Below are 24,524 nucleotides of genomic sequence, written 5' to 3'. Positions count from 1 at the left end.
TTTTATTGTTGGGGACTCATTGAGGGTACAAAGAACCAAGTTACACTGCTGTCACATCCTTTTTAGATGGGGATAATAGTACTAGACCCACAGAGTCCTTGCTGTGATTGAATAACAAGTTCCAGCACACCGTACACACAGTGCAGTACCTGGTTAAGCAATGGGTCTGTAGTTCAGTCTCTTCATAATCAAAAAAGAAAAGAGATGATCCAGTCAAATCTCCTTGTAAATATGTTAATGTCAGACCTTCCGGCAAACAAACTAATGATATTTGCTAGCAGAAGAGAGCTTATCCATGGAATACTTTCAGAAGGTTAAACCTGATTGTCTAGGATTCCTTATGGTAAACAAACCTGTAATCTGTGGATTTATGTCACATAGATTCTTGGGAGTATGGTGTGGGTTATGTAACCATTTAAGTGTAAATTAAAGATACCTCATGTTTCAGAAGTTTCCTTGTGTGAAGGCTTTGTCACAGCACAAGCACCTAATGACCTCGTGTGTTGATAAACAGACAATATAGGGTCACCAGATATCTTAGGAAAACCTATCACATGACAGATAAAATGCTAACTAAAGAAACCAGAAAAACATTTCTTTTTAAAAAATCTTTAGCCAGGCGTTGTGGCGGGCGCCTGTAGTCCCAGCTACTCGGGAGGCTGAGGCAAGAGAATCGCTTAAGCCCAGGAGTTGGAGGTTGCTGTGAGCTGTGTGAGGCCACGGCACTCTACCTAGGGCCATAAAGTGAGACTCTGTCTCTACAAAAAAAAAAAAAAATCTTTAGATCACTGAATTTACAGTGCAAGGAACATGGAAAATAAAAGCTCCCTAGAAGAGACAAAGCAAGGACATAAAAATTTCAAAACCAATAACATTATTTTCCTCAGGGAGATAAGAGAAGACACTTCTTCAAAGAACTCAAAACACATCTTCCATTTGATTCCACAATCCCATTACTATATATCTACCCAGGGAAAAAAATCATTTTATCATGAAGACTTTTGCATTAAATTGTTTATCACAGCTCAATTTGCAATCACCATGATGTGAATGGAATGGATTAATAAACTGTGGTATATGTATATCATGGAATACTATTCAGCCATCAAGAAAAGATGGAGACTTTACATCTTTTGTATTAACCTAGATGGAGTTGAAACACATTCTTCTTAGTAAAGTACCACAAGAATGGAAAGCAAGTATCCAGCGTACTCAACACTAATATGAAGCCAGTAGACTAATACATGGCCACACAATAGGAAAACTTAGTTCAATTCAATTTGGGGGGGAGGGGAGAAGGAAGGAAGGAGAGGAGTGGAGGGAGGGGGATTGGTGTGCTCCTTAATGGGCACAGTGTAAGTAAGGGTAGATGGCACACCTCCTAGGAGTGGGGCACAACTACAATAGGGATTTTACCTAACAAATGTAAACATTGTAACCTAGTCATTCGTGCCCTTGTATTAATCTGAAATTTATAAAACTTAATCCTTGTATTAATCTGAAATTTAAAAAATTCAACAGATTAGACAACAAAGTTGAGAAAATCTCCCAGAAAGTATAGCAGAAAGATAAAAGAGATTGAAAATAGAGGATAAAAAATAAGAAAATTAGAAAATTATTCCAGGAAATTCAATATGTTAAAAGTAGGAAATAAAAAAAATTGAAAAGAAGGAAAAAAATCATCAAATAAATAATACACACATAAGAAAATTTCCCAGAACTACACAATATGACAGCTTGTTTGAAATTATAAATTATGCTTGCATCGTAATTTATTCAACAATTCAAGAAATCTCTTGAAATTGAATTTACAATACCCTTTAAATAATGTCAGATGTTTCTTCTTTGACAGAATGAGCTTCCAAAAGATTTATTTTGACTTCATGTATTGGATAAAAAAAATTGGATCATTGGAGTTAACTGATGTTCTGTTTTAAAGTATCTGATAATACTGTGTGAAACTGGCTTCATGTAACTATTTGTGCAACCGACATATATGCACAAGGAAAAAGTGAATGAAATCAATTTAGAAGATAAGCCATCTGATTTAATTGAAAGTCATGTTTCAGCCAGGCAAGGTGGCTCATCCCTATAATTCTAGCACTTTGGGAGGCTAAGACTGATGGAGTTTGAGCTCAGGAGTTCAAGACCAGCCTAAGCAAGAACAAGATGGTATGTGAATGCTCTGCACATATAAAAAGGCAGGAGAACCCTCATAGTACCCTTGTAAGATGCACCATTGAAGGCTTATTCTTAAAATAACTGCCCACTTTTGAAAGCTTGCTGATCCTTTTTCAGCAGATTCATATATTCTGATGTTCATGTTGTCCCTCAGTTCCATGATGGGTGGTAAACGTTGACCCATCTCTACTAAAAAGAGAAAATTAGGCAAACATCATGGTACTTGCCTGTAGTCCCAGCTACTCAAGAGACTGAAGCAAGAGGATCACTTGAGCCCACGTGTTTGAGGTTGCTGGGAGATATGATGCCACGGCACTTTACCCTGGGGCAACAGTGTGATTCTACCTCAAAAAAAAAGTCATGTTTCACAGAATGGTATGTGAATGCTCTGCACATATAAAAAGACAGGAGAACCCTCATAGTTGACCACCTCCCTACATCGACCACCTTGTTATGTTGACCTAATTTTCATAGACTGGACATGCACACCATATACACGTCAGTATACTAGGCCTAGTTCCTTATGTTGACCACCTCCATATGTTGACCAGTTTGTTACAAACCCTTTGGTGGTCAACTTACAGAAGTCTACTGTGTTGTCTTGAAGGCTTATTCTTTTTTTTTAATTTATTTATTATTGAATCATAGCTGTGTACATTAATGCAATCATGGGGCACCATACACTGGTTTATAGACCATTTGACATACTTTCATCACACTGGTTAACATAGCCTTCCTGGCATTTTCTTAGTTATTGTGTTAAGACATTTATATTCTACATTTAGTAAGTTTCACATGTACCCTTGTAAGATGCACCATTGAAGGCTTATTCTTAAAATAACTGCCCACTTTTGAAAGCTTGCTGATCCTTTTTCAGCAGATTCATATATTCTGATGTTCATGTTGTCCCTCAGTTCCATGATGGATGGTAAATGTTGACAAATATTTTGAACAATATATATGTTCAGTATTAACAATTTTGAGAAGTGGAAATAGAGTACTTCCTTTCTTAAACTTACTGATATCATAAGGATTTATTATAAAATAAAAAGAGTTACTAAACAATAAAGTAAACAACTAAACATTTGTAGATTCACATGTATGACACTTGATCACTCTCTGTAATAGGAGCATTCAAACTACACACTAATGGCTCCAGTTTAGGATTCCTTAATCTCTATTCTCCATACACATTTTACTAAACCTGACCAATAGTGTCTCACATTTCCTCCTGCATTTTAAAGGCCACCAAAAACTTCTAATAGACTGAGTGGCTGGTCAGGACTTTGGATATTCTTTCATCATGACCAGAGACCAAAGGAGTGAGCTCTCCCCAGCTACTTGTGTCAGTGTGCACTTGATTTATATCATTAATAATTCTTCATACTGTCCTAGAATGGAGAAGTTAGTTACATTGCACCAGAAAAAGGGAAAATAAGATGAGTTTTTGGTTATTGTTAATGTGTAATCATGTTTTTAAGGGAGAACTACACATAGACCTCACATATTACTACAAAGTCAGAAGAGTTTGGAAAATAGTAGTTGCTTATCTTCAACTTAATGAGACATTGATTCTACTTATAGCTGTTGTTCCAGATGTATTGTCATGACTAGAATATATCAACACAGTCTCTGGCACCTGTCATGTAGCTATTGACCCAGTAAATACTTTATCTTTAATTCCATCAGCAAAGATAATTGGAAACAGTTTGCTTTCACCTAACAAGGATAACAGCATACTTTCACTATCTTATCTCAGGGCTGTATCTAGAGACAATTTGCTACCCAGGTATTACCAACATAAATAAAAGATACAATGTTTTTGAAACCATGAGCTTACAGTTTTGAAAGCAGTCCAGAGCAAGCAGGAGCTCTGCACCATTCAGGCTGCAGTGTAAGCTGCCTTGCCACTTTGGCCTCATATTATAAAAGACACAATATTTTCAAGTATCTGTGGCAGATAGGAATGTCTTAAGAAGCACTCGTGCAAACCAAATAGAATTTCAGCACAGACTCCTAGAATTTTAGAGTATAGTCAACTGTCCTCCATCTGATAAGCAGTTCTATCTTGCTCCGGGTCTTGGTAGAGACTGACCACTTGACCACAACATACTACACAAGTATAAGACCTTAGTTGGTTTCATGAATGGGGTATTTTGAATCATAAAGCAGAATTCTGCTCTTAAGTGAAAATAGTATATACAAGAGTAGACTTGGGAGGAACGTGTAAATTACATGAGCAGGTGACTCAGACTCCTCTGGCCTTTGCTTCTGCTGCTTTACTTATCTCTCCCTCACACCACACCTATGACCTCATGGGGAGTTTTAATTAACAGAGGAGGAAAATCTTGAGTCTGCTTTACACTTGGGTGTCCATGGTATGGCGTTAGTCTCATAGTGCTGTAACACCAGAAAACAGTCGTGGGACAAAAAGTCAAATATTACATGACTCCACTTACACGGAGTACATAGAAAAGTCAAATACATAGAGGCAGAAAGCAGATCAGTGGTCACTAGGGGCTGGAGGGAGAAGGGACTACGGAATGTTATTTAATGAGTGCAGAGTTTCAGTTTGAGAAGATGAAAAAGTTCTGGAAATAGTGGTGATGATTGTACAACAATGTGACAACGCCCGGCTATTTTTTTGTTGCAGTTGTCATTGTTGTTTAGCAGGTCTGGGCTGGGCTCGAACCCACTAGCCTTCGGTGTATATGGCTGGCTCCCTACCCATTGAGCTATGGGCACCGCTAACAATATGAATCTTCTTAATGCCATAAATGTATATACTTAGGGATGGTTGAAATGATAAATTTTTATGTGTATTTTATCACAATACAATTTGTTAATTAAAAAATGAAAGCAGGGCGGTGCCTGTGGCTCAAAGGAGTAGGGTGCTGGTCCCATATGCCCGAGGTGGTGGGTTCAAACCCAGCCCTGGCGAAAAACTGCAAAAATAATAATAATAAAAACAGTAGCAAGAGACAATCCTCCCAATGGGTAGGACTTTTATTTACCATTTGTGGCTCTTCACTGTTTTGTGGGAAATGACTAATGTTTGTTCAGTGACTTGAAAAGTTCAAGACTGGCAAGATTGATAGCAAGAATATCAGCATGGGTCTCTTGGAATGGGCACAACCTGTGAAGACACAGCAGCCTGCACCCACCAGAGGTGTTTAATGAGAAGTTACTTGCAGGTGTGCAAGATGAGCAAGATGACCCATTCTGTTGTTTTCACCACAGATTTCGTTTTGTCCCTTCTTGAACTTCATATAATCTGAATGCTGTTGTGTAAGGCTTCTTTCATGCAGTATATATTTCTGACATTCATTCATGTGGTTGAGTAGTTCATTCAGTAGTTCATTCCTTTTATCATTCTATAGTATGCGTGTTCCATTCTGTCACTATGACAGAGTTTCTTTTTCATTAATCCATCAATGGCTTTTGAGTTGTTTCTGGTTTTTGATTATTGTGAATAAAACTGCTGTGAACATGTGTGCACAAATCTTTTTGTAGACATAAGTTTTTATTTCTTTTGGATATATATATAGGAGAAAAATTTGGGGTCTTAAAGCATGTTTAACTTTATATGAAACAGCCAATTTTCTAAAGCAGTTGTAGCAGTGGGCATGATGGCTCACACCTGTAATTCCAGCACTTTGGGAGGCCCAGGTGGGAGGGTAGTTTGAGGTTAGGACACCAGCCTGGTCAACATAATGAGACCTCATCTGTACAAAAAAAAAAAGCTGGGTGTGGTGGCAGGTGCCTACAGTCCTAGTTATTTGGCAGGCTGAGGCAGGAGGATCACTTGAGCCCAGAATTTGCAGCCTGCAGTGAATTGTGATTGCACCACTACATTCCAGCCCAAGTGAAAGAGAGACCCTGTCTCAAAAAAAATTTTTTTTTGTTTTTTTGTTTCAAAATAATAAAGCAGTTGTAACAATTAAATTATTGCCAGTCCTCCAAATTAGGACAGGCCAAGATTGATCTGAATAAAGATTAAGATAACCTTTCAAATGTCATTTGGTAGCCAGGCATTGTGGTGGGCACCAGTAGTCCCAGCTACTTGGGAGGCTGAGGCAAGAGAATCACATAAGCCCAAGAGTTTGAGGTTACTATGAGCTGTGATGCCATGGCACTCTACCGAAGGCAATATAGTGAGACTCTATCTCTAAATAAATAAATAAAATGTCATTTGGATTAGGTAGTAATATTCAATTGGATGTTCTAAACGTGTTATTAAGTTTCTATGGTTGCCACAGGTGTCTTCTGACCCCTTCCCTCCATTCCGAGCAGCAGCCAGGTTTTAAAATGGTCCCTCCAGCCTAGACACATGAAGTCTCACTCCTTAGGTTATTAGCAAGGAGGTGGATAAGTAAATTCACTTACACTTATGTGTGAATGATCATCAGGCTTCCTTGCATTTAATACTTTGGAGTATTAATATATATATTTTTTGGCAGTGCAGGTTTTTAATATACATATACGTAGAATATATATGTACACACAGCACAGTTGGGGTGGGGAGAGGCATCTTGGACAGGCAGGAGGCTGGGGTCACTCACTGTACTCTAGTGGTTTGGCTAGGAGGCATCCACAAGCCCAAGGAGCAGGGTATTGAGTGAGAAGGGTTACTAAGTCCTCTCCCGGATTGAATTGTGGTGGGGATCGGTGCAAAGGAAAACACCGCAGTTAACTTCACTTCTTTCTGGCTCAGGGTGTACTAGACCAAGAACAGAGGGAAAGACCCTGCAGGTGGGGTCAGGATTGGGGTTAAAACCTAAGGATCTCATCCCTGTTTCCCCTAGGTTCAGAGTCAGTATATGCAACAGTCTGAGTAATAAAGGAATGGAAAAGGGTATCCCCCCTCTCTGCCCTCATCCACCTCAGGCTCAGTGATGCATGTTCCCAGCATAGTCTCTCCAGAGCACAAGTGGGTGGGGCATCTACTGCTGGCTGCTCCAAGGGGTTTGATCTTAGGGACCAGGAAGATCCCTCATACCCATCCTAGGCCCATGAGAGGGGAGCGGAAAGGAACCTGCTGGCATCTAAGCCCTTCAAGCTGAGGGTCAGTGAGAAATTGGACTCTTCAGTCAGTTCATTTGAGGGCACAACACTGAACTCTGGCTTTTCTTTGCTGCTTCCAGGTGGGGGTTGGGTAGCCTCTTCACCTTCCCTCCCTATTTTTTCTTTGATCCACCTACCTCCTCATTTCACCCCCACCTCACCTCCTCAGTATAGGAAAATGTAGGTCCTTTCTACTTCCGTACCTTAAAGATGCTGGAGAGTAGGAGGAAAGTGCTGATTTCTATTTGCATAGAAGTCGCCCTCCTCCTGTCCTCCTAGAGTGGGGCACTAAGCCCCTCCAGCCCCTGACCCCCATCCCCTCATAGGGAGGAACAAGATGAGCTAGACATATAGACATAACAGCCAGAGCATGCACACGGTAAGGGGCTATGACCAGGTTAGTAAATGGGTAGATGGGGGAGAGGCTTGCCCCCTCTTCTGAAGGATGGAGGGAAGGGACTGGTCTGATGAAGGTCCAACCTTCCTCCTCTTCCTCCACCTTGCTCAGGCCTTCTTCCGTGGGGGAGCCAATTGCATGATCTCTTCCTCAGAGCGCTGTCGGATAATATCTGGGAGCAAAAAGGGATGTGTCCAGGGATAGAAGTTGGGGGAGATGCCAGGTAGGCCCATTGAGCATCAGCCTTCACTCTCCCCAAATTCAAGGATAACCGATTGGAGCGGGCAGAGGTTCTGCTGTATTAAAGGCACGCCCTCTTACCTTTGTCCTTCTCAGCACTGGGAATACGGGTTAGCTTGGTGTCTAGCTCATCCTCCTCAGAGACCTTCAGCACACGGGTTCTGTAGTCAACCACCATAGTGAGCAGGTCCGGACGGCGGGAGATCTCAAAGATGTGCTCAAAGTAGGAAAGGATGTCTTTGTCCAGCTTGTTGTGGCTCTCCAGGAAGCTAAACCAGGCAGTGCCAGTAGTGATCTCCTCACTCTTTTCACTGGGAATGTCCTCCTTGCAAGCCGACTTGAGCTGCTCCAGATCTTCAAGGGTGATGTTGTTGGTCAGGTCCCGCCTAGGGAGCTGAGCGCTCAGGGCGCGGGCGATCCCGGTTCCCGAGTAGCGTCCGGAGCCTCCTCCTCGGCTCCCGCCGCCGCCGCCTCTTCCCCGGAGTATTAATATTTTAAATGCAAGGTTTAAGGACCCAAAGGAATGAATCACTAATAGTAGCCTTATAGTTAATGGGAAGAAGTGAAGAGAGATCTTTTCAATGCACTTCGAAAATAAATGCGAGCTGAACAATGACACCTGCGGTGAATCAAGAGCGGTCAGATAGCAATTCCTACTATGAAAAGAAAGTAAATTCTTTCAAAGTCTGCGTCCTAGTTCAAAAAATGGGGGCAATCACTGTTCATTTTAGCACCTAGCATTTATTGAATCTTAAATGTCTAAGTGTGAATATTTTGGACAGATGGCAGTCTCATTCAGGGCCTAGCACCGGGGTAGGCACTGAATACATGTCTGTTGACCCCTACGTGAAAACAGAGGGATTTGTAAACTCTAGGTGACACTAGAGCGCCCATGATAACAATACCCATCTTCACTTCTCTACCTGGGAAGAAAGTAGATCTTCCTTTCTTCCTGTGTAAAGACAGGTTAGTGGGTGATCTGTAGGAAAGAATAGATTTAGGGCAGAGACCCCACGCTGCAGAATTCCTCAGGACAATTTATTTAGAGTAGATTCCCAGACCATACTGATAGAATCCGAACAACGTCAGGACCTTTTGAGATCAGAGCACCCTGATTTGGGAGGTGGGTGACAAGCCTACAGGGGCCTTTGCTGTTCTTTGAGAAATACTAGGGTGTACCAGGAAATGTCGTGAAGGAATCCTTCCAGAAGATGCCATTTCTGAGGGTCTTTAATGCCTCACTTTTAGAAAAGAGGAATCTCTTTATTCCAGGCATTTCATACCTTACCGTGAGGTTGGTAAGTTAGATTGTTCCTCTTTTTCATTAAAACAAAGCAAAACCCAAAAAGCTCCTCCTCCGTAGGAAGATGCCAGCTGTAAAGTAAAGCGGTAGAGGACAGAGTTGGGCACACGTTTTCTAACGGTCCTGCCGGCGGAGCTCGGCCTCTCAGACTGCGTCACCCTCTCGCCAAGAGTCCCCCAGGCAGGCGGGGGTTCCTCGCAGCCGGCTCTCCGCCCTCCCCACCTCCCCTCGCCCTCGGCCCGCTGCTCCCGCGGAACGCGTGCTCCAGTGCAGCCCTTTTTGGCACCGAGTCTTCCAGGTGCCCAGAGAGAAGGCGGAGCCGGGTTGCAGCCGCCTCTCCGGCGCCACGGAGAAGACCCCCCCCCACCGGGAGTTTGGCGGCCCCAGCGCTCCAGCTCTGCCGTCCCAAGCCTCGTCTGGCTTTCGGCGTTTCTCCCTCTCGGCGCTCGGGGCGCGAAGTCCGCAATTGGAAAGCACAGCGCAGAGCGCAGCGCCGGGTGTACTGGCCCCGGCAACCCGGTGTTCAGCTGAGCACTCACCGAGCCCGCCTATCCGCGGACATCGGGACCATGATTGTCGAAAGACCTGGCCCGCGTGTCCGGTTGCACAGCCCTGTGTTCGGGGTCTGGGCGGCAACGCTTCTCCTGCTGGGTCTACCGCGCCTCTCCGTGCGGGCGGATGGTGAGTGTTCTGGAGGTGTGGGGTCAGGGTGGAGCGTGCGGCGGGCGGGGAAGGCGCAGTTTGCCCGGGCTGTTCCCTCGGACAGGCGGGACAGGCGGCCAGCCCGGGAGGAACGAGCGGGAGGTGGGCCTGCGACACAGCATCCCTCTCCGGACCCACCGAGGCTTCGCGTGCCTCCGCGCCCACACGGTCTGGGCACCTGGAACCTCCCTTAACGCCGAGCGCGCCCTGGAGCAAGCCTGAGCGTTGGTCCCGCAGTCCCGCCGCTAGCTTTCCCAAGGTCTCCAAGAAAGTTTTCACATGAAATCATGTCTCAGGTGCCCTAGAACCTCCTCTGCTGAGAGGTTATTTTCCACCATCTCTCAATTTCTCAACGTCTATTAAATGTGCTCCTGAAGACAACGTCGATAGTTAGATATTTTGGCTTGGTCCAGGAAAATCTGGAACGATGGGTGGGAATCAGCTCGACTAAGGGAAAGAAGAATGTCCTGAGTACAAGGACTCGCAGAGGCTACCGAGTAGCAGGGAAAATGGGACAAATGATATAAAACTAGGTGCCAGGAGGCGAGATTGTAAGGGAGGTGTCGAGAAATAGGTAGGGGCTGATGATTGTAGGTTCTCTGAGAACTGGTCCTCTTTTGGTTTTTCTTTTTCTCAACCTGAATTCTTTTAAAACTCCCTCGAATTACCCGGCATGGGAGCTCTGTATCAATTCCATTTTGAAAAGCTAATTCAGCGATGTTTTGATTTTTGAACAAAACCCTACTGACTTGGTGCAGGAGAAGCTTAAAACCAGCACTTCTCACACCCCTAAGAGGTTTCTAGTAAATCCAAGCTTAGAACCCATTAAACTGGTGAAGAAGAATCCTCAGCTGATTTAGTATGCTTTATATATTTTAAAATGTCATTCTTGTTTAGTAAACAATATTGGATGAAACTAATAACAGAAGACATGACAAAAAGAAGCATGGTGGTTAAGGAAAGGGGAAAACCAAGGGGGAAAAGCCTCCTGGTATTCTCTTAGAGTTTTTAGTACTCTCTGTTTTTAAGTGCGGACTTGAAGAGCTGTTTGCTCTTAATTAAAGATGAACATCTTCTTTTTATCCTCAGAGAGAGTGTTAGACACAAAATATTTTAACTTTGAAAGTTTTTATTACCCAAAGTGAGAGAGAATTCACACAAAACTTACCATTTTAAGCTGTACAATCCAATGGATTTTAGTATATTCATTATGTTGTGCAAACTGTGGTTGTGCATCTAATTTCAGAACATTTCCATCACCCCACCCCACCCCCGAAGAAAGCCCATAGCTATTGGCAGTCAATCCACTGGTAATTCTTTATTGTAATTTTTTTTTGCCTGACATCGAGTCATGAAAATTAAGCTGATTTTAAAGAATGCAAGTAGAATAAATTGGAGCTAGTATTAACTTTTGATCAATGTGTACTGTCATAGCCATTTTAATTCCTTTGAAAGAAATATCTTTGCAATCCATGAGGCTTTAGAGTTTTACCCCATTATCACTGCTTTAGTGGAATGCCATCTGCATAAGGATCAATAGTTTGTGCCTATCTAGCTTGATACAGGTTATGGAAAGTTAAAGCAGAACTGTCACTGGACAGAAAGAAAGTCAGGACATCAGAGCACGTGATCCCATTCTGTGATTGTTGGAAATGCTTCCTTTTCTTCACCCAAACTCCCCAACAGAGAATTGTAGGTTCCTTTCAAGAAACTCCATTTGCTGAGCTCCAACTTTTACAATGGGGCCAGGAAGAATTATAGGCTGTATTATGAAAGGATTTTTTTCTTTACTAACTGCTTAACTACCAACATGTCCCATATTTGGTTATTTGTGTATAACAGTGATGGTAGGAAGAAGAAGAAATGTTCAGCTGAACCATGACACATTACAGATATTTGGGGGGTTTTGTTTGTTTGTTTTTGTTTCTGAGACAGAGTCTCACTTTGTCACCCTTGGTAGTAGGTAGTGCCATGGCGTCACTGCTCACAGCAACCTCAAATTGCTGGGCTTAAGCGATTCTCTTGCCTTACCCTCCCAAATAGCCGGGACTGTAGGCGCCCACCAGAATGCCCGGCTATTTTTTTATTTTTATTTTTTTAGAGACAGGAGGGAGTCTCACTCTGGCTCAGGCTGGTCTTGAACTTATGAGATTAGGCAATTCACCGGCCTCAGCCTCCCAAAGTGCTGGGATTACAGGCGTGAGCCACCGTGCCTGGCTCATTACAAATATTTGAAGAGAGATTTAGGGAGAAACTATTTCCAAAAATGAAATCAGTGAGAAAAATTGAAATGGAAAACATTTAGTTTACATTTGACTAATTAGATAAACATTTCATACATAAAGGACACTTGCTAGTACACTTTTAAATACTTTTGAAATGGAAAAATCTTTGCATTAACTGAATGCAAAGGAACTGTGTTTAGGTAGTAATTACAGGGAAAGACTCATTAATTCAATATATATTTATTATTTACTATATACTACATAATAGTATACTATATACTATTTATTATTTACTATATAGTTACTATATATTCATTGTCCTTGCTGATGAAGATAGAATGATAATGGTCCTTTCTACAAGGGAGCTTAAAATCCATTTCAGAAGAGTGCCATTAAACAAGTAATTAAATAAATGAAATGTGAAAAGGCAACTTTGATAACTGATAGGATTAAAGCACAGAAGGTGCTCTGAGAGCATATACTAGGAGATTTTGACTTGACGTTGGGGGATGTGAAAGATGAGTAAGAATTAAGTGGGCAACGAAAGGGAAGAAAGAGTGTCCTGGGCAGAGAATCTGTGAACGGCAGGGAGAATAGAAGATGTGGCAGAAGTGGTTCGAGAAGATGCTGGAGAAAGGGGTAGGAGGGTGATGATGTGGGGCCTCATAGATCAAATTTTATTTTAATCCAAAAAAAGGAAAGAAGGGCGGCACCTGTGGCTCAAGGAGTAGGGCACTGGCCCCATATGCCGGAGGTGGCGGGTTCAAACCCAGCCCCGGCCAAAAACTGCAAATAAATAAATAAACAAAAAATGACAAAAAAGGAAAGAAAGCTATTGAATGGTTTCAAGTTGTAGAGTCCTGAGCAGATTTTCATTTTGAAAAGATCACCCTGATTGTGATACCAGGAGAATAGATGGAACCAGGGCAAGACTGAATGTAGGATACTATTTCAGTTGTCCAGATAAGAGAGAGAGATGGGTGAGATGAATGGAAAATACATGGACTGAGAGTAAAAATGTGCTGTCTGTGTAAGACAGTCGTTGAAACCACATATGTAGATGGGATCCTAAGGAAAGATTTTACAATAAGAAGAAAAGACCTAGGACTGAGTCTGCAGTGAGGGACATAGATTTAGGATTATTGAACATATGTTCATGCAGTATATTGGCCTATAACTTTCATTTCTTGCAATAGTCTTGTCAGATGTTGGTGTCAAAGTTATGATGGTTCCTAAAATGAATTGGAAAGTTGTTTCCTCTCTTATTCTCTGAAGAGGTTTCTGTAAGATGAGGCTTTTGATTTTTTTAACGGTAAGGTCATCTGCGTTTAGTGGTTTTCTTGTGGGTAGATTTTAAATAATGAAATTAAATAGTTTCTTAAAAGAACATTCAGAATTTAAAATTTATTTTGTGTCAATATCGATAAGTTTTGTTTTTTAAGAAATCTGCCCACTTAATCTAAATTATCAAATATTCTGACATATATAACGTAATACTCTCTAATTATTATTTCAAGTCCGTGGGATCTGTAGTGATGTTCCTTTTCATTCTACTTTTTTTGTGTGTGTATGTGTGGTTTTTGGCTGGGGCTGGGTTTGAACCCGCCACCTCTGGCATATGGGACCGGCGCCCTACTCCTTGAGCCACAGGCGCCACCCCTTTTCATTCTACTTATTGGTGATTTGTATTTTCTTTCTTTTAGGGATTTTTCAGTTTTATTATTATCTGAAAGAAAAGCAACTTTTGGCTTTATTTTCTCTATTACATCCCTACATTTTATTGATTTCTGCTCTATCTTTATTATTTTCTTGTACTTCTTTAGAAACTTTGATTTTGTGTTGTTGTTTTTTTTTAGGTTTTTGAGATAGAAACTTATATCATTGATTTTCAACCATAACTCTTTTGTAATATGACCCTCTAAGTCTATCCATTTCCCTGTAGTTTGTAGTTTCTCCCCAAATTTTTGTACCTTGAATCAAAATGTTTCAGTGGTGCGTTCTTCTTGGAACATGATTTACTTAGAAGTATATTTTATAGGCTGGGCACAGTGACTCACACCTATAATCCCAGAACTCTCAGAGGCCAAGGTGGGAGGATTACTTCAGGCCAGGAGTTCAAGACCAGCTAAGCAAGAGCAAGACCCCGTCTTTACAAAAAATAGAAAAATTAGCTGAGCATGGTGGTGTGTGCCTGTAATCCCAGCTACTCAGAAGGCTGAGGTAGGAGGATCACTTGAACCTAGAAATTTAAGGGCGTGGTAAGCTTTGATGATGCCATTGCACTCTGGCATAGGCCTTACAGCAAGACACTGTATAAAAAATAAGAATTACATTTTATTATTTCCATTTTCCTCATTATTACTTTGTTATTGAGAGGTAGTGTAGCAGTACTTAAGATCACTGACAAGGAGCCAAACTGTCTGGTTTTGCATCTCAGTTGCATGATCTTGGACAACTATTAATTATTAATTAACTATAAAATGGGAATAATAGTAATGCCTATATCATAGAGTTTTTGTAAGGATTAATATAATGAGTGTTTGTAAAGAAATGTGAACATCTGGCATACAGTTGTATGATAAATAAATGACTTGAGTTTATGTGGAAGGAAGGGAGGAAGGGAGGGAAGAAGCGGTTTTAATTAGCATGTCTATCACTCCCAATGAGACTGACTATCTCTTCATATTTTTTGTGGCCATTGAGCTTTCTTTCTTCTGTACAATATTTGTTCAAGACTTTTAACCCAATTGTCTATTGGATTCTTTTTTATTAATTGGTAAGATTTCTTTAAATGTTACAGATGCGTGTCCTTTGTTGATTGTTATTTTGCAAATATCATCTTCCAATTATAACCTAAAGAAATGTTTTACTAGTCCCAAGTCATGAAAATACCCTATTATAAATTGCTTATACTTATTTTTTTTAATTTTTAATTTTTTATTTCAACTTCCTTGTTCATTCTTCTTCGTTTGAAGTACTCTTTTTTGTTGTTCATTTTCTTCTTCCTCTGGCGATGTTCTTGATGTTAGTAGAGATGGGGTCTTACTCTGGCTCACCGCTGTTCATACTGGTCTCGAACCTCTGAGCTCAGGCAATCCACCCGCCTCGGCCTCCCACAGTGCTGGGACGACAGGCGTGAGCCACCACGGCTGGCCAAATTGCTTATACTTTTGCTTTCATAGTTAGGTCCTTTAATCCACCTGGAACTGATTTTTGTGGATGGGATGAGATAGGATCCTGGGTGGTCTAAAAAACATGCTTTGCATGTTTTTGGTCTTTTCAGATTGTTTTTGAGATTTGCATTATAGCTAAGTGATCAATTTTACAAATGTTCTGTGCAAGCCCAAAATGAATATGTATTTTGTAGTTTGGTGTTGTGCAGTACTGTACATAGGTCCCTACATCAAGAGTGTTACTTTTGGTGCTTAAATCTTCTACATTGTTTCTGATTCTTTGCTGCTTTATCAATTACTGAAAGGGACAGTAGTTAAAAATTTCCAGGAGGATTATGAATCCCTGTCTTCTTATAGTTTTGTTGGTATTAAGTTTGTGTAAGTCAAATATGGGGCCACCAGACACCTACATATATGTTTATTTGAAAAAAAAATTTTTTTCTTTTGGCTGGGGCCAAGTTTTAACCCGCCACCTCTGGTATATGGGGCCGGCACCCTAATCCTTGAGCCACAGGTGCCACCCTTTTTTGCATTTTTATTATAACTTTTGGTTTCAAAATCAGGGGATTATTGTATTTATTTTAATAATTTTGCAAGTACATGACAGTTGTATCTTACACTAATAAAATTGATACTCTATGGAAATCTTGCTGACAGAAGGAAGTGAAGTGTCTCTTCTAACTGGGTTTTTTCTCTTCTGCCTTTATCTTAAACTTCAAAGGTCCACCTACAGAATTGCTTCATCCCTCCAGGAGGCTGCTGGGGACTGCAGCGCTGGCTCCTGCACCATGGTTTTCTTGCCTAGAGCTCTCTTTTGCTTTCAGCCTGGGCTTCCACTTTTGCCTGAATTCATGTTCCCATTCCCTCATCTATAAAAAGTTCTTTAAGGTCCACTACATGCCCGTATATTAAGCCGGTGTGTACCAGACATGGTCCTTACTGTCTTGTTCAGCAGGAGAGAAGCATGGCAGACACCATTGAATTCATTGTGGGAAGGGCCTAAGTCAAGGGACAGAGAGAAAACAAGCAACCTGCTATGTAGGGGGTCACCCAGGTCTGGGGTAGAGGGCAGAAGAAGACAGAACTGAGGCCTCAATCAGTACCTTGGGCACCAAGTAACCCAACTCAGGGAAACCTATGTCACTGATCTTTGCCACACATTTGTAAAACACCTTTTTTTTTTTTTTGAGACAAAGTCTTACTTTGTTGCACTAGGTAGAGTGCCGTGCTGACAAGCTCACAGCAACCTCAAACTCTCAGACTCAAGCAATGCTCTTGCCTCAGTCTCCCGAGTAGCTAGGCCTACAGGAGCCTACCACAACACCAGCTAGTTTTTCTACTTTTAGTGGAGATGGGATCTCGCTCTTGAACTGAGGTGATCCATTTGCCTGGGCCTCCCAGAGTGCTAGGATCACAGGCATGAGCTTCAGCACCCCAGCCTGTAAAACACCTATCTGAAAGAAAGATTTAAAGGGCTTATCCAGATAAACATGCCATAGCAGATGTTCGTTATTATTTTTTAAGAAGATAAGAGCAAAAAAATGGATGAAAACATTAGTATAATTATCATCACTTGGTCCCAGGGATGGTGCACAATGGGGGTAGTTGCTGCACTTGGGTCTTCAGGGAAGGAAGAAGCTACATTTCTGTTTTTTTTTTTTTTGCAGTTTTTGGCCCGGGTTGGGTTTTGAACCCACCACCTCCAGCATATGGGATCAGTGCCTACTCCTTTAAGCCACAGGTGCTGCCTCGAAGCTACATTTCTGACTAGACTGGTGTCTGGCAGAGGGTGAGTCTGCTGAGACTAAATTCCCATGGATCCTGGAGTACACACATGTCTATATTTGTCCCCACACAGGGAAGCTGTTTGTGCTGGAATCTCAGAATGGCTCTCAGGGTCTGGAACTGGAGGCCGCTCGGCTGTCCTGCAAGAGCAGGGGTGCTCACCTGGTGTCTGCTGAAGAGCTGCGGAGGGTGGTCCAGGACTGTGCCTTCGCTGTGTGTACTACAGGCTGGCTGGCAGACGGCACCCTTGGGTAAGTCAGGAGCTCTTCTTGGTGAAGCTCTTCTCTCCAACCCACCCTGACTGCCCCACCAAGGCTGATGTGGGGCTCAAAACTTGTTCTGTTGAGACACCGGGATAGGCAAAGTACAGTGGGCAGTGGCTCCCAGGGCCTTCTTGCTTTGAGTTTTCATACAAAATCATTTTTTGGAGTTCTGTCACGATCTTTTTCCCTCCTTACTTTGTTATTTTTAATTTTCTCTTTAAGTTACAAAAATAATACATACTCATTGTAAAAATTCCAGTTAGTACAGGCATACAAAACACAAAGTAAGTTTCTCTTCTTCTCTACTTAGAGATAATGACGGTTAACTGGTGTACATTCCATATTTCCTTTTTTTCTGTGAATAATCGTCTGCATGTATATCTGTAGGAACATGGTATAGAAATTTGGGGGGCGGCGCCTATGGCTCAGTCAGTAAGGTGCCGGCCCCATATACTGAGGGTGGCGGGTTCAAACCCGGCCCCGGCCAAACTGCAACCAAAAAATAGCCGGGCATTGTGGCGGCTGTAGTCCCAGCTACTTGGGAGGCTGAGGCAAGAGAATCGCTTAAGCCCATGAGTTGGAGGTTGCCGTGAGCTGTGTGAGGCCACGGCACTCTACCGAGGGCCATAAAGTGAAACTCTGTCTCTACAAAAAAAAAAAAAAAAAGAAATTTTAAAATATGGCCACGAATTCTTTCATGCTGCTCCTGTCAAGAGGTGTGCTATGAGTCCCCTTCCTTTGAATCAGGGACAGCGTGATGTTGCCTTTACTGATAGGACATAGCAGGAGTGAGACTACGTGACTTCTGAGATTGGGCTGGAAAAATCCATGCAGCTTCCATGTGGGATTCTGAGGCCAACCACGTTAATAGCCTTGTGATGCCATGTGAAGTCTGACTATGCTGAGATGGCCATGCTGTAAGGAAGGTCAGGCCACATGAAGATGGTTCATGTAGGGCTCTTACCAATAGCCCTGACCAGAGTCCTAGCCAAGCCAGTTTAATAGCCGAAAACGGGAGTGAAGATGCCTTCAGATGCCCCAGCTATTGTCACCAGATTGTGAGTCTTGCTTCTTCAGGCCCTAGACATTATACAGTAGAGGCAAGCCATTCCCACTGTTCCTGTCTAAGTTTCTGACCAATTAGAGAAGTAATTCTAGAGCTAGGAGAGAACTTGCCAACAATGCTGGTACTTCCTGCTTTGGTTGTACTCAGGGAGGCAGGGGCCATTCCACTGTCTCCTTCATGCCGCAGGATTGTGAAAGAATGAAACAAGCTCTAAGAACTAGGTTGGTAGATGCTGACCCTGAAGCTGGCTGGCTGGCAGATGGCCATGGAAGACAGCCGCAGCCATGTTGACTCTTGTCTTCAGATATGCCAAGTGTGAAGACAGCAACTGAATAAAGGGGACAACTGAGGTTAAAACAGAGTCTTTTTAGCAAATCTAGAATTATGGTCCTCTCTGCCTTATATTTGATATCCATGCTCTTGAATAGACAAAATATGCCCTGGGCATGCACATTCTCATAATGTAGTAAAGTAGTAATATTTTTCATAACTCTGTTAATGTAATTTCATTAGATAACCAGGATATTCAGAGATTCTGAAGAGCTGCCTAGAACTAGGCTTGCGTCTCCCAGCCATTACAAGTCAGAACTGAGTCATTGGTAAGATCCATCTTCTGTGGGTTTGCTGTAAGGTGTTGAGACATATTAGTGGTCTCTGCATGCTGAGATATTTCTTTATAAAGAAAACATACTTGCTATACTTACTAGATAACATATTAAAAATAGGCTTTCTGTCCTTTCATTTTAATATTTCTGGAATCAGAAAGTATCTGACCATTAATATATACACTTCACTGCATATCTTTCCTACATGGCTTCCCTCACTCCTCATATACACACTAAAAAGCAATTATTAAATGCCTGGTGCGTTTCGTAATTGATGGCATAGTAGACCTATAGCAGATCTTATCTGTATCTCTATGAACTTATGTTAAACACACACATAAATTCAGATAAGGCTGAAGGTCTAGAGGGATGAATTCAGAGTTTGGCGTCACTTGTCTCCTGGGAACTTTTGTAAATTCCATAAGGGGTGGCTGGAAAGCTGAGTAATAAATGTGATAGCCTCATGGGACTAGGAGGATAGAGAATTGAGTTCAACTTGTGTGTAGGAGTGGGCCTGTTGAGTCCTTTTGCTTTGGGTTGGGTCCTTGCAGAGCTGTATCCCAGAAGTAGGAGTAAACAGGACATAGAACATGCACAGAAAACTGGGTGCAGGCCCTCCTTAGGAGCAGCAGAATACCTTCAAATCCTCTGTAGCCATGAATGTGGCTTTTCCTCCTCTTTTTAGGAAATAATATTGTCCAAGGCCTCAATTTATTTCAGGAAAAATTTTAGCCAATGCAGAATTTCTCACACAATATAACATAACTAGTCACATGAGGCGATAAGGCAAGAAGAATAAATTCAAGAGAAACAATAGCTAATGGAAACTCCAGGTGTTAGCACCAGTAAATGCAGACTTGAAGTATCCTTAAAATATGATAGTTCAAAGATACGAAAGAGAAAAGAAAGAATTTTATAGAGGATGGAAAACTATAAAAATAATCAACTTAATGGGCGGCGCCTGTGGCTCAAGGAGTAGGGCGCCGGTCCCATATGCCGGAGGTGGCAGGTTCAAACCTAGCCCCGGCCAAAAAAAAAAAAAGAAGAAAAAAATAATCAACTTAAAAATGTAGATAGGAAAAATACAGTAATTGAAATCAAGTACTTAATGGATGGATCTAATAACCGATTAAAAAGAGCCAGAGAGAGCTAGGCACATTGTCACATGTCTGCAGTCCCAGCTACTCAAGAGGATGAGGCAGGAGGATTGCTTGAGCTCAGGAGTTCAAGTCCACCTTGGACTATCCTATCTCACTCTTAAAAAAAAAAAAGTCAGAGAGAGAATTAGTGAGCTGGAAGATATTGCAGAGACTGATATCCAGAATAAATATCAGAGGGGAAAAAAGATGAAAAATATAGAGGAAATGGTAAAAGGTGAAGAACATCACATGTAATGGAATTCTAAAGGGGGAAGAGAAAGAAATGCAATAAAAGCAACATGAACTGATTCACAACTGAAGAAAAAGATCAAAGCGCAGATTCTAGAAGTCCTGAAAGGCCCAAGTGGAACAAATGCAAAGAAATACACAACTGGGCGCTTTGTGGTAAGACCAATGTGAATCAAATATGAAGACAAATATTAAAAGAAATAAGATAAAGAGAAATTACCTTCAAAGGAGAAACAAAAAACCGACAATGAAAGCCCAAAGACAATTAATTGGTATCTTGAAAGTGCCAGAATAAAATTATTGCCAACCTAGAATTTTATACCCAGTGAAAAATAACTTCAATTCCTAAAGGTGAAATAAAGATACTTTCAGACAGATAAAAGGTGAGGAAATTTATTACATCTCCTACTTCTGGGATACATTGTATCTACTAAAAGAAACCCTGAAGGGTACTCTGTAGGCAAAAGGAAAACAATTGCAGGTGGAAGGCTAGCTATGCAAACAAGAATGAATGGAAAGAGTAAATATATGGGCAAATTGAAATTATATAATTATATAAAGCAATAATAATGCTGAACACTAACGATGGTTTATGTAAGTGGGTTTATGTAAGTGGGATCCTTAACATTAAGGATGTTAATTTATAATATTTTAAGTATGTAAGTTGTGTTGTTAAAGGACAGAAAAAAGGTAAGATTTAATAATCAAAGAAAGCCTTTTTAGTAGACACTTCCTGTCTGTAAGGACAATTTTATAATTTTTTTGTATGTAGCTATTACATTGAGGGCAATCTGTCTTTAAGTAGGGATAAATTACTCTAAAAAAAAAAAAATGAATCCTAGATAGTTTTCTCTTCAAGTCAAGGGTCTTGTTTAAATAAACTTCTTGTTTAAAATGAAAAAAAAAAAAATCAAAGAAAGCCATATTATAACTTCTGGATACTACTGAAAGAATAGTGAAAGGATGTTTAACTTCCAAATTAATTCAGAGGAAAAGAGAAAAAAAAAAAAATCAAACCGTCCAAAATAGGGAAAAGAAAGAAGAGGAAGAAAGAAGGAGACAAGGGGTAGAACTAATAGAACGCACTTGTAAGATGGCAGAGTTAAATTCAAAGAGATTGGTGGTTACGTTAAATATAAGTAGGTAAGACACTCTGATTAGAAAATAAATGATGTGAGATGGTTTAAAAAAAAAAACTGAACGGTACCCTCAATGAATCCCCAACAATAAAAAAAAAAAAACAAAAACTGAAGGACTTGCCATTTACAAAAGATATCCCCAGATAAATCACAGGACAAAAACCATAAAATCGAAATTAGCACACATATCCAAATTTGTGGGGTGCTGCCAAAGCTGTACTTAGAGGGAAATCCAAATCATCGAATGTTTGTAGGAAAGGAAAAAAGCTGAAGGTTCACGAACTAATGATCTATCTTAAGAAATTTGAAAAAGAATAGCAAAACAAGGGAAAAGAGCAGAATTTTATGAAGTGAAATACAAATATATACTAGAAGAGATCAACAATGTACTGGCTCTGCAACTTGAATCAGTACTTATGACTCCAATCCAAATGTCACCTGTGTTGCTGAATTTAGTTCTTTGGGGAGAATGTTTCCATATTAATGCTTTCAGCCAAAGCTCATGAATCAGAGGAATCTCTCCAGATTTTGAGCTGACAGCAGAAAACAATTGTTCTTCTTATTTCCAACCCAGAGAAGTTCTTCTAACTCAGTGCCCTCTTTGTCTGTTTCAGGACAACCGTGTGTAGCAAAGGGAGTGGTGAACAGCCGATCGTAAGAGCTGTCGATGTGAGAGTTGAAAGCAACCCAGTTCCTGGTGGCATGTACAATGCCCTTTGTATTAAGGATGAAGGTCAGTGCCAGAGTCTTTGTAAAGGTCCTGGAGGGTGTGCTCTTGGGGGTTGCTACCTCAGGTTGGGTTTTCCAGAAGAAGACCTTGACATGAGGATTCACTGAATATGGTTCATCAGGAAGTCTTCCAAACAAAAGCAAATAGAGCAGTGGGGAAGTAGACGGGGAAGGGATGGGACAAGAAGTGGTGCAGGATTAAGCAAAGCCCATAGTTGTGAGGTGTGGGGTATGTTTGGCTCAATCCCTTAGGGAATCTCTGGAGACAGTACATAACCACAATTTTCCTGATTAGGCATGAGGGAGCCGGGGTGTTTATACAACTGCACCTACAAATAATTGGTGAAAGGTTGCCTCGGCAGATGAAATTCTCAGACCTTCTGGATTTTTTTGTATGCACAAGCTAAAGATTCCCTGAGTGCCACCTCCAACACATAGGCACAGGTGACCACTAGGAGCCCATGTACATGAGAATGGTAAAGGAATTCAGGGAATAAGGGCAGAGGCCTGGCAACAACTAATACAGTTGCTGTTGCTCACATTTTGCTTTTCCATCTTTCTTCACAGCATACAGTACACTTAAAAGAAAAAAAAATCCTTTTTCCCAAAAAGGAAATATATAGGATTTAGAGAAGTGCTCATGGGAAAGAAAATCCAGCTTCCTTTTGGGAAGTTGGCTGAGTGGCGAGGAGAAAAACATAAGGAAGTCTCCAGGGCAAGCTGTTCATATGCATCAAAATAACTACACCTTCATCGGAAACACATGCCATTGAAGGGAAATATTCATGGGAATGGGGAAAAAGCCAGCTTCTTATTCTTCAGTCTTAGAAATGAGCACAGGTTCTGCTTGGCTGCATGCTAGCCTCATCTGGGAGGTATTAAAAAATAGTGATGTCTGGGTGCCAGCCCTAGAGATTCTGATTTAAATGTTCTAGGCATTGGGGTTTATTAAAGCTCCCCGATGATTTTTAATGTGTAGTCCAGGTTGAGAACTACTTGTATAATGAAGAGTTTCCCAAACTTCTCTTATGATGTGAAATACCAGATGAATTTGTTAAAAATACAGATCCTCAGGCTGCATCCTAGAGGTGTCTCCTGGGAAGGAGTCAGAGGAGGTGGTAAAAGTAAGAGCCAGAGTGAACCCTGAGGCCCTGGCAGGCACTTGTTAGATGTTTACTAGTGATAGAGTTCTCTTCTGCTATGGCGACTGGCCTGGAAGAGTTCTTCATTTGCTGGGTTCTCTGAAGGAGTGCTGGGAGAGTCTCCTGACCTCATCTGTCCAGTCAAGCAACTGAGTAACATAGCCTTGTTTTGGGAAAGGCCATGGAGAGCAATATCTGTAAGGTTTTGTTTTGTTTTAAGACTTGTCCTAGGTAGAACACAGTGGCATCATCATAGCTCACAGCAACCTCAAACTTCTGGACTCAGGCTATCTTCCTTCCTAACTCCCCTGAGTAGGTGGGGCTACAGGTACATGCTATGACACCTGGCTACTTTTTATATTTTTTAATAGAGATGGGGTGTCACTCTTGCTCAGGCTGGTCTAGAATTCCTGAACTCAAGCAACCCTCCCACCATGGCCTTCCAGAGTGCTAGGATCACTGGCATGAGCCATGGCACCCCGCCTGCTTGTTTGTTTTTTTTCTTAAGACCTCATAAGTAGGCTTGGCACCTGTAGCTCAGCAGCTAGGGCGCCAGCCACATACATCAGAGTTGGCGGGTTTGAATCCAGCCCGGGCCTGCCAAATAACAACTATAACCAAAACATAGCTGGGTATTGTGGCAGGCACCTGTAGTCCCAGCTACTTGGGAGGCTGAGGCAAGAGAATTGCTTCAGCCCAAGAGTTTGAGATTGCTGTGAGCTGTGATGCCACAACACTCTACCCAGGGCAACAGAGTGAGACTCTGTCTCAAAAAAAAAAAAAAGTAAATTAAAATGATCTTTTGATTCCCATACATAAGCAGAGTGACAGATCTGTGAGGGAAACAGGACAGAGCCAGAGGAAAACAATGACCTCAGTGAATGTGTTGGGCTCTTTCTTCAGTGACCTTGAATGACTGTGTAGGGCTTCTGAGTCCTATCTCTTTCCCCTGCTGAATAGGAGATGTCAGTTAGCTTTAGCCATGTAACATACCATCCCAAAATGTAGTAGCCTAAAACAACTATTTATTTAACTGATGGTTTCATGCACCACTGATTTGTGTTGTTCTTCTGCCGATCTTGGCTGGCTCATTCATGCTATGATCAGCTGCTGTTTGGATAC

General features: G+C 41.5%; 2 protein-coding genes across 3 annotated transcripts in view; one reads left to right on the top strand and one right to left on the bottom strand.

Moving 5' to 3' along the window:
• Positions 1-7,628: 7,628 nt before the first annotated feature.
• Positions 7,629-9,747, bottom strand: LOC128591371 (astrocytic phosphoprotein PEA-15-like). Its single transcript, XM_053598831.1, has 3 exons — positions 9,725-9,747; positions 7,964-8,355; positions 7,629-7,814 (listed from the first exon to the last, which is right to left on the bottom strand). Exons 1-3 carry the CDS (start codon positions 9,745-9,747, stop codon positions 7,750-7,752), a joined length of 480 nt encoding a protein of 159 aa, XP_053454806.1. The 3' UTR covers positions 7,629-7,749.
• SUSD5 (sushi domain containing 5) overlaps positions 9,090-24,524 on the top strand; it is a 60,482-nt gene continuing 45,047 nt past the window's right edge. For both annotated transcript variants that reach the window (XM_053599928.1, XM_053599927.1), the window contains exons 1-3: positions 9,090-9,866; positions 17,144-17,321; positions 22,146-22,264. In XM_053599928.1, the coding sequence (XP_053455903.1) occupies positions 9,755-9,866; positions 17,144-17,321; positions 22,146-22,264 (409 nt within the window). In that variant the 5' untranslated portion in view covers positions 9,090-9,754. The remainder of the gene's footprint in view (positions 9,867-17,143; positions 17,322-22,145; positions 22,265-24,524) is intronic.

The sequence above is a fragment of the Nycticebus coucang genome, chromosome 8 (genome assembly GCF_027406575.1).
Source record: "Nycticebus coucang isolate mNycCou1 chromosome 8, mNycCou1.pri, whole genome shotgun sequence".
In the NCBI taxonomy this organism is placed as follows: Eukaryota; Metazoa; Chordata; class Mammalia; order Primates; family Lorisidae; genus Nycticebus; species Nycticebus coucang.
The sequence above is the reverse complement of the archived record's forward strand: the minus strand, read 5'-3'. Positions and strand labels throughout refer to the sequence as shown.